The 15250-nt window shown below is 47.0% G+C and overlaps 1 protein-coding gene across 1 annotated transcript; it reads left to right on the top strand.

Moving 5' to 3' along the window:
- The first annotated feature begins 715 nt into the window (after positions 1-715).
- KLHL10 (kelch like family member 10) lies at positions 716-14833 on the top strand. The gene is made up of 5 exons (XM_034420470.3): positions 716-2500; positions 4614-5103; positions 6607-7224; positions 12013-12162; positions 14397-14833. Exons 1-5 carry the CDS (start codon positions 2205-2207, stop codon positions 14769-14771), a joined length of 1929 nt encoding a protein of 642 aa, XP_034276361.1. The 5' UTR covers positions 716-2204; the 3' UTR covers positions 14772-14833.
- Positions 14834-15250: the final 417 nt, after the last annotated feature.

Here is a 15250-nt window from a genome sequence, read left to right as displayed (position 1 = left end):
TGTAAAACATACAATCTGGGTGTCAAGGCTGAGCCCTACTGGTTTTCCAGCACCAGTCCTTTTAAAACATTTCAGCACTGGAAAAAGTGCACTGTGCCTTCAAGCTGTCCCTCCTCCAAGGAGAGGTGGGCCATGTCCAAGCATGATTCATTTTGAATGGCGTAGGAAGGAGGAACCCTCTAGAACTGAAGAAGCTTCTTGGAAGAGAAGTGAAATGTTTTCAAGGAAAAAAACTCCAAAGTTAAGCACCTTTGGGACAACCATAACAGAGTTGGAAGGGCCCTTGGAGGTCTTCTGGTCCAACCCTCTACTCAGGCAGGAAACCCCATACCCATGATGGCGAACCTATGGCACACGTGCCACAGGTGGCACGCAGAGTCATATCTGTGGGCATGCGAGCGTTGCCCTAAGTCAGCTCCACCAGCTGATTTTCGGGCCTTCCGGGCCCACTGGAAATCGGGAAACGGGCTGTTTCCGGCCTCCGGAGGGCCTCCAGATGGGTGGGGAAGACTGTTTTTGCCCTCCGCAGGCTCCTAGAAAGGCTCTGAAGCCTGGGGAGGGCAAAAAACTGGCCTTCTGGTCCCACTGGAAGTCGGGAAACAAGCCATTTCGGGTCTCCGGAGAGCCTCCAGGGGGGAGGGGGAGGCCGTTTTCACCCTCCCCAGGCTCCAAGAAAGCCTCTGGAGCCTGAGGAGGGTACAAAACGGGCCTACCCATTGGGAGTGGGGGGGAATCGCATGCGCATGTGTGGGGGGGGTCGAGACGCATTGAATTATGGGTGTGGGCACGTGCATGTGCAACCCCCCCCATGCTCCCCCCACTTTTGGCACACGACAGCAAAAAGGTTAGCCATCACTGCCCTATATCATTTCCAACAAATGGTTATCCAACATCTTCTTAAAAACTTCCAGTATTGGAGCACTCACAACTTCTGGAGGCAAGTTGTTCCACTGATTAATTGTTCTCACTGTCAGGAAATTTCTCCTTAGTTCTAGGTTGCTTCTCTCCTTGATTAGTTTTCATCCATTGCTTTTTGTCCTGCTTTTAAATGGTATGGAGAATAAATCGACCCCCTCTTCTTTGAGGCAGACCCTCAAGTACTGCAAGACAGCTATCATGTCTCCCCTGAGCCTTCCCTTCATTAGGCTAAACATACCTAGTCCCCTTACCTATTCATCGTATGTTTTAGCCTCCAGACACCTGATCTTGTGGCCATCAACCAGAATTTCTTGGGGTTAAGATGTAAATAAACTTCCCCCAGCATGGCGGCTATACAGGATACTTAATCTAACAGAATAACAGAACAAAATAATAGGATTGGAAGGGACCTTGGAGGTCTTCTAGTCCAACCCCCTGCTCATGCAGAAAACCCTATACCATTTCAGACAAATGGTTGACCAATCTCTTCTTAAAAACCTCCAGTGATGAGCATCCACAACTTCTGGAGGCAAGTTGTTCCACTGATTCATTGTTCTCACTGTCAGGAAATTTCTCCTTAGTTCCAGGTTGCTTCTCTCCTTGATTAATTTCCACCCATTTCTTCTTGTCCTGCCTTCAGGAGCTTTGGAGAATAGCTTGACTCCTTCTTCTTTGTGGCAGCCCCTGTTACCCCTAGTCCTTCTTTTCATTCAACTAAAGGTTCCTCTCACACACATGTGCTAGTCGTTCCTGACTCTAGGGGGCAGTGCTCATCTCCGTTTCAAAGCCAAAGAGCCAGCGCTGTCCGAAGACGTCTCTGTGGTCATGTGGCTGGCATGACTCAATGCCAAAGGCGCACGGAACACTGTTCCCTTCCCACCAAAGGTGGTCCCTATTTTTCTATTTGCATTTTTTACCTGCTTTCGAACTTCTAGGTTGGCAGAAGTTGGGACAAGTCACGGGAGCTCACTCCGTTACACGGCACTAGGGATTCGAACCACCGAACTGCCAATCTTTCTGATCGACAAGCTCAGCATCTTAGCCACTGAGCCATCGCGTTAATCCCTTTCATTCGATTTAGACATACCCAATTCCAGCAACCGTTCCTTAGACGTTTTAGCCTCCAATCCCCTCCAGCGGTGACCTGAATGATGGAGAATCTCCATAGACATTGAGGAGCCCTCAAGATGCCCAACGCCACCATCTCCCTCTGGTGAAGGCAATGAGCCCGCTAGCTTCGGAGGGCAGCTGGAGTTCTAGAACCTGGTCATGTCAAGGGTCTCATTATGGGAGGGGGTTCTGGAACCCCTGGACCAATCACACCCTTTTTTCCAAGAGGAGGGTTAAGTGGAAGGCCTGGCAGCTCTTCCCGCTGCCTCCCCCACTTTGAAAGAATGGATGATGCCTCTGCTTCGGCAGGGTACTCCTATCGCCACATGGAGCGGAAGATGAGTGCGATGGCCTGTACGGTCTTCAACGAACTTCGGCTGGAAGGGAAGCTGTGTGACGTCATCATCAAAGTCAACGGGTGTGAATTCAATGCTCATAAGAACATTCTCTGTAGCTGCAGCTCTTATTTTCGGTCAGTGCTCCCCGTCTCTTGAAAGGGATGTAAGCAACCAGGCAAGCTCTCCCATCTAGTTGGATGGTGGATTCTCTCATCTGGACAGCATTATTGTAGCCATCTTGAGTGGCCTCTGGCCAGACAAGCAGCATATAAGTTTAACCATAAATAAATACACCTTTTGCCCCCCGGTTGTAGTAATGAGAAATTCTAATCGTAAGGGTCTTTGTGGAGGTGTGTTTTCCAAAAAAAACCAACTGGACTTTCTTGGTTGTTTTGTTTTGTTTTGTTTTGTTTTTGTTCCCCCCTTTGATTATGTTTCGCTTCTTATCCAAAAAGCTTCTTGAGTTCTAAGCTTCTTGGAAGAGAAGCCAAACACATTCAAAGGAAAAACAAAACTTACGTCCAGTTGGAAAAAGCACTTTTTGGGATAACTGTGACCTGGATGATTTAGAATCTCCGTAAGCATCTTTCCGAGGAAACGTCTTTAGCTTCCTTTGAAATAACTCCTCTTTTTAAATAAAAACCACAGATAGCAAAGCATTTTAAAAAAAAAAAGGATATTATTTGCCTTCTCGGATTAAATGACATTCTAAAATAAAAGAAGGGAGTTTTTAACCCTTCAACATTTGTAGGGCCCTGCTTGTGGCCCAGGAGGTGTTCAATACTACTGTGCAAAAAAAAAAAAAAAAAACCAACAACCCATAATGCACAAGATAGTATCACAGCAAGAGTGAGAATTTAGAGCAGTTTTCTCCACATCTGGCAACTTCCAGATACGATCCTGCATTACAATTAGAAAACATTTGGAGAACATCAAATTTGGGAAAGCTGCTATACAAAAGGCAGATGGAATTGGAAATTTGCTTAAGTGCTTGTTTTTTTTTTTTTAGGGGGAAAAATGGATCCCTTTGAAATGATTTTAGGATATTGTGAGATCTAGTCAGAAATTTGTTTGCTTCCACCCTCTACAGAATAAAAGAGTTGGAAGAGACCTTGGAGGTCTTCTAATCCAACTCCTGCTCAAGCAGGAGATCCTATACCATTTCAGACAAAATGGTTGTCTAATCTCTTCTCAAAAATCTTCAGTGTTGCAGTACCCACAACTTCTGGAGGCAAGTCGTTCCACTGATGAATTGTTCTAACTGTCAGGAAATTTCTCCTTAGTTCTAGGTTGCTTCTCTCCTTGATTAGTTTCCACCCATTGCTTCTTGTCCTGCCTTCAGGTGCTTTGAATAGGTTGACCCTCTCTTCTAGAAGAGAATATGCTGGCACCCCAAAAATAACTTAAATGGGGTACAGTGATTAAGGCATTACAGCAGAAGGAGTCCATCTACTTCCAGCTGAGAAATCATCTATGGTGCTTAAAAGTTTGCAAACCCTTTTGAATGTTCAATACTTCCTTATAAATGCTATCTAAAATGTGACCTGCTTTCCAGGTAAGTCCTAAAACAAGATTAAAAACCCAGTTAAACTGATGCATCACAAACATTCTATTTCTTCGTTGATTTATTAAGGAACATATGTAGTATGTATGTAGGTATGTATGTATGTATGTATGTATGTACAGTATGTATGAATGAATGAATTCTACATCTACAGTAGTGCCCAAAACACTTTTGGGAAAAGTGTATTTTCTAAAACTAACTAATAACACCACCTTTTTTTTTTTTTTTGGAATAGTATCAAAAAATTATATATTAATGGAAAGATAATTTAATCAAGAATGTAATGCAATAACTTTTAGGAAGGATTTGCTATTAGAATAGCAGTTACAGTATAAAGAATAAAGTGAAACACGTTGAAAAAACGAGATATACAAAAATGATCACCATGTCAGTTAATATTTAGTTGGTAACCTTTAGCATGAATTATGGCTTTACAACGTCTTCCCATGGAGTGAACCCAGTCACTCCAAGCGAGCAAGCTGGAGCCATTTCATTAAGCCAGGTGTACTTCCAAACCTAGCAACTTTAAGACTTCTGGACTTCAACTCCCAGAATTCCCCAGCCAGGAATTCTGGGAGTTGAAGTCCACGAGCCTTAAAAGTTACCAACTTTGGAGACTCCAGTATTAAGCCAACGCTGTCCCTTGGAGGCCCAGCACCGTGACTGTTATGCTTCTTTTTCAGAGCTCTGTTTACCAGTAGTTGGAACAACTCCGAAAAAAAGATATATAATATTCCTGGTATTACCCCAGATATGATGAAGCTCATTATTGAATATGCCTACACAAGGACAGTGCCCATTACAGTGGACAATGTAGAGAGGCTCCTGGTGGCCGCCGATCAGTTTAATGTGATGGGTATCGTCCGGGCCTGCTCCGACTTTATGAAGTCTCAGCTCTGTTTGGAGAATTGCATCGGCATCTGCAAATTCACCGAGTATTACTACTGCCCGGAGCTACGTCAGGCCGCCTACATGTTCATCCTGCACAACTTTGAGGAAATGGTAAAAGCGTCTACTGAATTCCTGGAGCTCTCGGTCAATGAGTTTAAGGACATCATTGAAAAGGACGAACTCAACGTGAAGCAGGAAGATGCTGTCTTCGAAGCCATTCTCAAGTGGATCGCCCACGAACCCCCCAACCGGAAACAGCACATGGCGGTCCTGCTACCGAAGGTGAGTCTTTGCCAGCTGCTATCTGATGCGTTGCTATTATGTGGCAATGGTCTGTGGGGAGAGGGATGAAAGGAGCGGGATGCTTGGGGGAAAGCAAAAGTAGAAGCCGCATCGAGGCACTGCTTCAAGGTCATCCAGCTGGGCAGAAATAGGGAACTGCATGCCAACCTGGGCATAGACTGACCATTATGGAAACATCTTGCAGGAAGTTGATTGGTGGGCAGTGAGAGGTAAACAGAGAGGGAATAATAAGAATAGAACAGAACAGAACTTGTTGTTGTTGTTAGTTGCAAAGTTGTGTCCGACCCATCGTGACCCCATGGACAACATTCCTCCAGGCCTTCCTGTCCTCTACCATCCTCTGGAGTCCATTTAAGCTCATGCCTACTGCTTCAGTGACTCCCTCCAGCCACCTCGTTCTCTGTCGTCCCCTTCTTCTTTTGCCCTCAATTGTTCCCAGCATTAGGCTCTTCTCCAGGGAGTCCTTCCTTCTCATTAGGTGGCCAAAGCATTTGAGTTTCCTCTTCAGGATCTGGCCTTCGAAAGAGCCATCAGGGTTGATCTCCTCTAGGACTGACCGGTTGGATCGCCTTGCAGTCCAAGGGCCTCACAGGAGTCTTCTCCAGCACCAGAGTTCAATAGTTGATATTATAGTTCATAGTTCAATAAAGAATAGAATAGAATAGAATAGAATAGAATAGAATAGAATAGAATAGAATAGAATAGAATAGAATAGAATAGAATAGAATAGAATAGAAATCTTTATTGCCACTTTAAATGTACACTAATCAGCATACATTCAAACGAAATTTTGTTGCATTCAGCTTTTATGAATAATAAGATCATAGAATTGTGGCACCTTCTTGACATATTTGAGTCTCCCTGCAGATGCCCTGCTCCTTGACTGAAGGTGAGTAATGGCAACTGGACTTATTTTATTTAGCTTGAGACATTTCCCTGCTCATGAAAGTCGCTTCATTAATCTGAGGAAGTTAATAAGGCAGAGAGTCGTTGGAATGTACCAATCCTCTCGCACCAACCTCAGGGGTTTCCTTCCCAAAGTCTGTTGCAATAGGTTGAGGAAGATACCAATAGCACTTAGGCTTATATACCGCTTCACAATGCTTTCCAGCCCTCTCTAAGCGGTTTACAGAGTCAGCCTCTTGCCCCCAACAATCTGGGTCCTCATTTTACCCACCTCGGAAGGATGGAAGGCTGAGTCAATCTTGAGCCGGTCAGGATCAAACTGCTGGCAGTGGGCAGAGTCAGCCTGCAATATTGCATCCTAACCACTGCGCCACCAGGGCTCTTAATCGTAAAGATGCTCAATCATCCAGTTGTCGGAAAGTTGAGCCATGGCAGCAGGACTTATTTTCGTTAGTTCCAGTTGCCCATGGCTGGACCTTCAGACAGCTTTCTCTGGATGATGGAGAATCTTCACCAACCCAACTGTCTTCTTGAAAACATCCACCATCCTCTCAACCCTCCTCCTTGTCTTTGAAGGTCCGCCTGGCCTTGATGCACGCGGAGTATTTCATGAACAACGTCAAAATGCACGATTACGTGAAGGACAGCGAGGAGTGCAAGCCCATCGTGATCGATGCCCTCAAAGCCATGTACGACCTGAACATGAACGGCCCTTCGAGTTCCGACTTCACCAATCCGCTGACGAGACCCCGGCTCCCTTACGCCATCCTATTCGCCATTGGCGGCTGGAGCGGAGGGAGCCCAACCAATGCGATTGAGACGTACGACGCCCGGGCGGATCGTTGGGTGAACGTGACTTGCCAGCAGGAGAGTCCCCGGGCATATCACGGCGCTGCCTACCTGAAGGGCTACGTCTACATCATTGGCGGCTTTGACAGCGTGGACTATTTCAACAGCGTCAAGCGGTTTGAGCCCATCAAAAAGACCTGGCACCAGGTGGCCCCGATGCACTCCAGGCGCTGCTACGTTAGCGTCACTGTCCTTGATAACTTCATCTATGCCATGGGTGGCTTTGACGGCTACGTGCGCCTCAACACGGCAGAGAGGTACGAGCCCGAGACCAACCAGTGGACATTAATCGCTCCCATGCACGAGCAGAGGAGCGACGCGAGTGCCACGACACTCTACGGAAAGGTAATTATCGTGCAGAATTTTCTGGCAGTGAATACAGTCGCCAGGTCCTTCGCACGCTCATGCCTTGGATCTTTCATCATCATCATCATCTTCTTCTTCTTCTTTAAATGACCCCATAATCCCTTGCGGGGTAGAGTCTGGGCAATTAAATGGAGCCGAGTGTTTCCTGGCCAGATGCCCTTCTTGTCACCAGTGTGGAGTTTTTTCCAGCAGATATATTCTCACAGTGCCCAGAGCGTGAAATATCTGCCTCTACCTAGGATCAAACTCATAGCCTCCTGATTGTGAGGTGAGAGCTCCACCTTTAGGCCACCGCATCACTCCATGCCTTGGATCTTTCCCTCTCTGAAAATAAAAACGTAAGAGTCCCTTTGCCCAAGACCAATCCCCACCCTTGGTTTCTTTCAGGGGTGAAATCCACATTTTTTTATTACCAGTTCTGTGGGGATGGCTTGGTGGGCATGGTAGGGGAAGGATCCTGCAAAATCTCCCATTCCCACCCCACTCCAGGGAAAGGATATTGCAAAATCCCCATTCCTACCCCATTCTGGGACCAGCCAGAGGTGGCATTTGCTGGTTCTCTGAACTACTCGAAATTTCCGTTACCGGTTCTCCAGAACCTGTCAGAACCTGCTGGATTTCACCCCTGGTTTCTTTTTAATACAGATCGTCCTCGATTTACAATCACAACTGGGGGCAGAATTTTTGTTGCTAAGCAAGTTTTTTGTTAAGTGAGTTGTGCCCAATTTTGCTACTTTTTTTTTTTTTTTGCTATGGCTGTTAAATGAATCATTGCAGTTGTAAAATGAATCCTGCTATATAGTTAAGCGAATCCAGCTTTCTCTTTCGACTGCTTGTCGGAGATCAGCTGGGAATGTCAGAAATGGCAATCACTTGATCCTGGGATGCTTTGAACCATTGATCAATCAATCAGAATAGAGTTAGAAGGGACCTTGGAGATCTTCTAGTCCAATTCCTGCTCAAGCAGGAAGCCCTAGGCCAATGATGGCTAACCTTTTTGCCATCGCGTGCCAGGAAGGGGGGGCGGGGGAGGTTTGCCTGTGCGTGTCCCCAACACATAATTCTATGTGCCCCACCACGCACATGTGAGCACAACCCCACTTACCCCCCACTCCTGGCACGAGATGGCCCGGTAGGCCCGTTTTTCTTTCTCACCTGGCTCCAGATCCTCTCTATGCATCTGGGGAGGGCGAAAACAGCCTTCCCCACCCCCTCGGAGGCCGGAAGTTGAGAAACGGACTGTTTCGGGCCTCCAAGGGGGTGGGGAAGGTTGTTTTCGCCCTCCCCAGATGCATAGAGAGGATCTGGAGCCAGGGAGAAAGAAAAGGGGGCCTTCCCCCCCCCAGGCCCTCTTCTGCTGGGCCCAAAAGGGCCAAAAATCAGCTGACAGAGCTGAGCTGGTGTGCCAGACAACATGACTCCGCGTGCCACCTGTGGCATGCATGCCATAGGTTCGCCATCACAGCCCTAAGCCTATACAATTTGGCTGTCCAGTCTCTTCTTAAAAGCCTCCAGCGCAAACCAGTTGCCAAGGGTCTGAATTTCAATCAAGTGAACTATGAGAAGGTGCAATGTGGGGAGGTTGCAAAATGCAAGGACATGTCGCAAGCCCCTTTGGTCAGTACCATTATAATCTTGAATGCTTGAGAAAGAAACGGTTGTAGATTGAGGATTATCTGTACTGGAGAATCAGGTTAAACTTGCATTTTAAACTTGCATTCAACTTTAAAGTCAGGGCCACTCCATGGCATTCATGTTTGTTGCACCACTTTTGATTTTGGAGTGTGCCACTTAAAGATCAACAGTGGTTCTTGGCTCAGAAAAAAAAAAACGTATTTCTTTCTCCACATTTCTTATCCTTGTACATTTCCCAAAGCTGCTGTTAGGGCAAACATTACGGATTTATTTTGGAAGACAGAAAGAAAAGAAGGGAGGAACAAATTGAACCGAGATATGCTCAAGAAGAAGATAGCGGTAGCTTGGTGGGTAAGACACTGAGCTTGTCGATCGAGAGGTCAGCAGTTCAGCGGTTCGAATCCCTAGCGCCGCGTAATGGGGTGAGCTCCTGTTACTTGTCCCAGCTTCTGACAACCTAGCCGTTCGAAAGCACGTAAAAAATGCAAGTAAAAAAATAGGGACCACTTTTGGTGGGAAGATAACAGTGTTCCGTGCGCCTTTGGCATCGAATCATGTTAGGGTTCCAAGTAACATACCCACAGCAAACAAAACCCTGAGGTGGGCAAATTCATCAAAGAATAGGTTTATCGGATATATCATTTTGGCACAGGCTGGTGAAAACCAACTCTGAATATTCCCGCGGTTTTCCCCTGATTAAAAGTGAAAGTTTTTCACTTTCTCAAAACAACCAGCCACATGGTAGTCCAATCAGGATGCTGTCCAGTTGCTAGGTGACTCCAGGCCCCTCCTTCCGAGCACCTGCAGGAATGTCCTTGGTTCCCACGAGAAAGCATTTTGTTTTGGCTACAACACAGGGGTGGGTTCTACTTACCTTTACTACCGGTTCGCATTGTGCCCCCGTGCGCGTGCTTGCTTCGCTTGTGTTAGGATATGGTTTGAGCCTAACAAGTTGTCTAGGCAATATATGTGTTCTGTGACTTTAATATGAATATGTATTGTGTGACTTTGACGTTTTCCTGCTGATTCATTGTAATGCTGAGTCATGCTGTAATTAGTTGTGAACATATTTAAGAAAGGTACTGTAACGTATTCAGTTGATGATAAGCTACCATAGTGTGTGGAGTTGCTATTCATTGAGCTATCATCGTTGGATGGATCTGCTACCATCGTGGTTTGTGATTGTGCTTGCCCCCGCGCACATTTTTCTGCACATGCGCAGATCACTTCTGATGATGTCCGGGTCAGTGGGTGGAGCCTCCCACCGGTTTTACTACCGGTTCTTGCGAACTGGTCCGAATCGGGGGCAACTCACCACTGCTACAACACCCCAACTATCTCTATTTCCCTCCCTCCCTATCCCTCCTCCCTGGTGTGTCAGCTCTGAAGTCTCAAAATGGCCTCAGTCAGGCCAGCTTCAGGGTTGACAGCAGCTATGCTATCCCAGGGAAAGATGCAGTTGCTTTAAAGAGCTGCAGACAAGGCTCAGTTCACACTCCTGGGATGTCTGAAGTATCTTTTTGGTACTGAATTCCAGGCATCGTGGACTTTCCATTGCCTTAAGAGAGCCTTGCTCCACTCGGGACAAAGAAGAAAGCCATGACTTGAGTTATGCACTAAAACAAGCATAGATGCTCCTATAGAGTAAGGGTTAGAGAGTACCCAGTGTTAATCGTGTTGTAGAATGGGCTCAAGTTCATGCTGTAGAACAAGCCGACAGCACAGAGATAAGCTGCTATGGTTCAGTTCCAAGCCGGGAGAAAGACGCCGGAAACATGGAGGCTGATTGGAAAGAGGGTTTAAGGATGAACAGAGCCACCAAGCACACAGTTCGCTGGTGTAACTGGAGTTGAGAGTGGGGGGATTTTATACCTTCTCTTGGGCTTTGCACTTGAGCTTCCTGTTCCTGTGCAAGAACATGTATTCTATTGGCTGCTGTAAGGGTTATAGCTGGCTCTATAGGTTGCCTGAGCTCCCAGATTTGATTGATGTTTGGATTGCTGAGATGATACAACGAAGAGGCTCGATGTTCTGAAAAGGTGTTGGGCAATTCCTATTACGGCTTAATGGCTTTTGTCCTGGTTTGGATCTTGAATGAGGGCTAATCCTATCACTCTGCCTTCGTTCAGACTTTGGCTGCAGGGAATTTCAAAAAAATCTCCTGTCTTGAATGGATTTCTGCCTGCAGTATTTATTTGCTTTGCCTAGGAATAGAGCTATCTATCTCTTGACATCTGCTGTGGGCTATTAAGGAAAGGTGGGGGCTGCTTTCTCCCTCTAAAAATAAAAAACTATTCATCAAGGAAAATATAATATTCTTTTTAATATTTCTCAAAATATTTCATTCTTCTAGAGAGGGGTGGGTGCTAACTTTCTACACTGCATTATAAACACCAGTTGTTGTGGCCCGCCAGCGGCCTGCGCGGATTGTAGCTTATTCTGACGACGAGGAGGCTGGTGTGGTGCTGCGCCAGCAGCCTGTGCAGCTGGCTCTCGAGTTGGACAGTGAGGAGGCTGGAGAAGATGTGGTGCCAGAGGCGGGGATTCAGCCAGGGCCTTCAGAACCTCCAGAAGCTCCTTTAAGTGAAGAGGACGAAGAGGAGGAGCCTCTTCTCGATGCACAGGCGCACAGAGCTGCCAAAAGGCAGGAGTGGTTCCTCAGGAGGAAGTCTCCTCGAAAGTAAGGCTTGGGGCTAATTGGCCACTCCCATAGCCTATTTAAGAAAGAACACTGCTTGCAACAAGCTGTAGAGAACAACTTTAGTTCACTCTCTTTCATGTCTGCAAAACTGCTTCTGGGCTTTCTGCCAACTCTAGTAAGACTCTGATTACCTTATCTTAGAATTCTGGTAGGCTGTTAAGACAGTTCATTAACATCGTTTGAATGATAAAGACTAAGTTATTTTGAGTAAATAAGTTTTGTATAGAGTTTGTGTGTGCCGTGTTCTTTGGGGTCCATAGCTGGGACAGAACACCAGTTCTTTCCAGGTTCTACACTTTACATTTACTCTTCCGACCTTTTCAGTGTCACGATGCATATGATTAATACCTTTCCAACATTCTCCGTGCTAGTATGCGTCTAATTCACTCTCCGCTTCTTCGTTTCCCCCCCCTTTTTTTTGCAACTACAAGGTTTACATTTGCGGTGGTTTCAATGGCAACGAGTGTCTCTTCACGGCGGAGGTCTACGATGCAAAGGTGGATCAGTGGAGCTTGATTGCTCCCATGCGAAGCAGGCGCAGCGGGATCGGCGTGATTGCGTACGGAGAACACGTCTACGCGGTAAGACTGGGGCCCTCTCGGGCTGAAATGGCAGGCGAGCCTGCAGCATCCTTCAGTCATGGTTGCTAGAACCCAGGTTTGGACCGGATCGCCCGATCCAGTAGCGATGATGGTGGGTGGTTCGGAGAACTGGTAGCAAAAATCCCTGCCCCGCCCCCATGCCCAGCTGAGCCGCGCGATCATCAGAGGCTTTTTTTTTTGCTTTTAAAAGCATTTTTTCTTCAGCCGAAAAAATGCTTTTAAAAGTTAAAAAAAAAAAAAGCCTCTGACGATCGTGCGGCTCAGCTGGGATCGTCAGAGCCTTTTAAAAGCATTTTTTCTACAAAGAGGTTGTAGAAAAAATGCTTTTAAAAGGCTCTGACGATCCGAGCTGAGTTGCCTGATCATCAGAGGCTTTTTTTTCTTTTAAAAGCAAAAAAATAAAAAAAGCTTTTAAAAGAAAACAAAAGTCTCTGATAATCAGGCAACTCAGCTGGGATCGTCAGAGCCTTTTAAAAGCATTTTTTTTTTACAACCTCTTCGGCCAAGAGGTTGCAGAAAAAATGCTTTTAAAAGTAAAAAAAAAAAAAAAAGTTGGCCATGCCCACCCAGTCACATTACACACACACACACACACCAAGCCACGCCCACAGAACCGGTAGTAACAAATTTTACATTTCACCACTGCTAGAACCTAGGGCAGCTTTCTCCAATTCCTGGCCCTCTAGAGCAGTTGGGAAAAAGCTCCAAGATCAGGGGTGTCAAATTTGATTTCATTGAGGGCCGCCATCAGGGTTGTGTTTGATCTCGGGGGGCCGGGGTGGACGTGGCCAGAGTGGGCATGGCCAGCTTGCCATCACTCGTGTCGGGGGCGTCTCTCGTAGTGGTGGCCCGAGTGCTTTGCCGGTGAAAACGGGCAATAGGGGTGGCGAAAACAAGTTGCAAGTCTAGAGCACTGGCCAGGCTGCAGCTGACGCCGCTGCTCTCGCCGTCTCCATGGCCTGCTCACTGCTCTCACAGCGCCTTGCGCAGCACACTAAAATTTAGCGCGCTTTGTCAGAGTGGCAATCAGCCCCATTATCTTCCTGGGGTAATTGCCTGAGTTAGAGGTGAATCGTGGCATTCTCCTTGTGTATACTTTTGCAAGAAAATAAACCCGAAGATATATTTTCTAAGAAAAACTCATTTATTTGTTATAAAGAAAATAAAACATCTCACTAGTCTAATTAGTTACATCTTGGCAACGTTCCTGCCGGACCTCTCTTGGCAGGAGAACAAAGAAAAGCTTTAGAAGAAAGTGAAGGAATGTAGACATGCCCACTTAGCTTAAAGATAAGAAACTTGGCAAGCTACGGTAAGTCTGAAAGTCCAAAAATAATAGCTCATCTGGTAAATACAAAAACGCAGTGACACGCTTCACCATGGCGGAGACAGCGGCCCTTCCTCCTCCTGGAGCCCATTATGACACAGAGCATTGGCCATAGCCAGGCCGGGCAGGGACAGTGTCTTGGGGCAGAGAGAACGTTGAACGTCTCCCCGAGCGACCGAGATGCGTGGAGTACCAAGAAGCACTGGAAGAAGTGCCCGTGAGATGAGAGGCAAGTACAGGGGTGCTTCCCTCCCGCTCTGGAATATGGAGCGAGTCTCCATCCCCGCCATCGCCCTTACCTTCTCAGGCCACATGAGGAGTGACTTGAGAGGGGAAGGCGAGGGACCGGACCAGCCAGCCGGCAGGGAGCCACAGCAGAGGGACGAAAGAGCTGTATGCGGCTCGGGAGCCACATGTTGCCGACACCCGGGCTAGTCTAGAGAAAAGAAGAATTGGGGGCAACATGGTAGCAGTATTCCAGTATTTGAGGGGCTGCCACAAAGAAGAGAGGGTCAAATTATTCTCCAAAGCACCAGAAGGCAGGACAAGAAGCAATGAATGGAAACTAATCCAGGAGAGAAGCAACTTAGAACTAAGGAGAAATTTCCTGACAGTGAGGACAATTAACCAGTTTGCCTTCAGAAATTGTGGGTGCTCCATCATTGGAGGTTTTTAAGGAGAGACTAGAGAGTCACTTGTCTGAAATGGTATAGGTTCCCTGCTTGAGCAAGGGGCTGGACTAGAAGATCTCCAAGGCCCCTTCCAGCTCTATTCTAATTCTAATTCTAATAAATTTTGGATTTTCTCCATCCACCCATCATCTGCCACGGGGCCAAGCTGCCCTTTCCCTTAAATTGTTCCTTGGTTTGATTCTTGCCGTCTGCAGGTAGGCGGTTTTGACGGCGCCAACCGTCTGCGGAGCGCCGAGGCGTACAACCCGATTGCCAACACCTGGCGCACGATCCCGACCATGTTCAACCCTCGGAGCAACTTCGGCATCGAAGTGGTGGACGACCTGCTCTTTGTGGTGGGCGGTTTCAACGGCTTCACCACCACCTTCAACGTCGAGTGTTACGACGAGAAGACGGACGAGTGGTATGATGCCCATGACATGAGCATCTACCGCAGTGCGCTGAGCTGCTGCGTGGTCCCGGGACTGCCTAATGTCGGGGAGTACGCTGCCAGGCGGGACAACTATGTGGGGTCATCCCAGAGAGACGAGGTCAAATATTCGTCCTCCACTAGCACACTCCCAGTGTGAAAAAAAAAAATCACTCCTTGACTAATAAAGCCCTCTAAGCAAGAACTAGATGCACAAGTAAATTGGCCTCTTTTCTTCCTTCCTAAATAAACGAAGAGGCTAGTCCTTATTGGAGGGGGGAAAGCAGCGTTTTTCATTGTTGGCTAATTTAGAGAGACAGTTTGGTCTAGTGGTTAAGGTACCAGGTTAGAAACCAGGAGACTGTGAGTTCTAGTCCCACCTTAGCCGTGAAAGCCAGCTAGGTGACTTTGGACCAATCGCCAGGAGATGGTGAATTCTAGTACTGCCTTAGGCATGAAAGCTGGCTGGGTGACTTTAGCCCAATCGCCAGGAGATGGTGAGTTCTAGTTCTGCCTTAGGCATGAAAGCTGGCTGGGTGACTTTGGGCCAATCGCCAGGAGATGGTGAGTTCTAGTTCTGCTTTAGGCATGAAAGCCGGCTGGGTGACTTTCGACTACTCGCCAGGAGACTGTGAGTTC

Source organism: Pantherophis guttatus, chromosome 14, assembly GCF_059756535.1.
Source record: "Pantherophis guttatus breed Tessera chromosome 14, ASM5975653v1, whole genome shotgun sequence".
Classification (NCBI taxonomy): Eukaryota; Metazoa; Chordata; class Lepidosauria; order Squamata; family Colubridae; genus Pantherophis; species Pantherophis guttatus.
Note: the sequence above shows the minus strand (reverse complement) of the source record. Positions and strands in the feature narration are given on the sequence as shown.

Bases quoted from the DNA above. Each gene is read 5' to 3' on its own strand.
- KLHL10 (XM_034420470.3), top strand. From the start codon at position 2,205: ATGGGAGGGGGTTCTGGAACCCCTGGACCAATCACACCCTTTTTTCCA. The intron at 2,501-4,613 runs GTCAGTGCTCCC...CTTCTTTTTCAG, and splicing joins AGCTGCAGCTCTTATTTTCG to AGCTCTGTTTACCAGTAGTT. The intron at 12,163-14,396 runs GTAAGACTGGGG...TGCCGTCTGCAG, and splicing joins ACGGAGAACACGTCTACGCG to GTAGGCGGTTTTGACGGCGC.